The sequence below is a fragment of the Corapipo altera genome, unplaced genomic scaffold, assembly GCF_003945725.1.
Source record: "Corapipo altera isolate COAL_440 unplaced genomic scaffold, ASM394572v1 59327, whole genome shotgun sequence".
NCBI lineage: Eukaryota > Metazoa > Chordata > Aves > Passeriformes > Pipridae > Corapipo > Corapipo altera.
This window is the reverse complement of record NW_020889098.1, coordinates 1-365: the sequence shown is the minus strand read 5'-3', so window position 1 is coordinate 365 and position 365 is coordinate 1. Positions and strand designations below refer to the sequence as shown.

General features: G+C 65.8%; 1 protein-coding gene across 1 annotated transcript in view; it reads right to left on the bottom strand.

Moving 5' to 3' along the window:
* Positions 1 to 282, bottom strand: part of LOC113942149 (cell adhesion molecule 3-like) — a gene marked incomplete at both ends in the record, with an annotated part of 2,288 nt that extends 2,006 nt beyond the window's left edge. Inside the window, one exon of the mRNA XM_027633289.1 lies at positions 95 to 282. Within this exon, the coding sequence (XP_027489090.1) occupies positions 95 to 282 (188 nt within the window). The remainder of the gene's footprint in view (positions 1 to 94) is intronic.
* Positions 283 to 365: the final 83 nt, after the last annotated feature.

Sequence of the window (365 nt, the reverse complement as noted above, 5' to 3'; positions counted from 1 at the left end):
GGATGGAGGCAGAGCTGCACTCCAGAGATGGAGATGTTCTCCAGGAGGTGGAGATGGGGATGGAGATGTTCTCCAGAGGTGGGATGGAGCTGACCCCCAGGGGTGGCACCGGGGGTGCCCGGGCCGTACCCAGCACGGTGACCAGGGCCTTGGCGGTGCGCACGGGCATGGTGAAGATGGAGCAGGTGTACTCGCCCTCGTCCGCCAGCACCACGTCGCTGATGCTGATGGTCAGCTCGTTGGGGGTGGATTTTTCCAGCTGGATCCGGTTATCCCGGAGAGCTGGGGCGGGAAAAGGGACACCGGGGTGAGCCACGGGCTCGGGGACACCACGGGGGTGGGAGCAGGAGGGGACATGGCCCTGA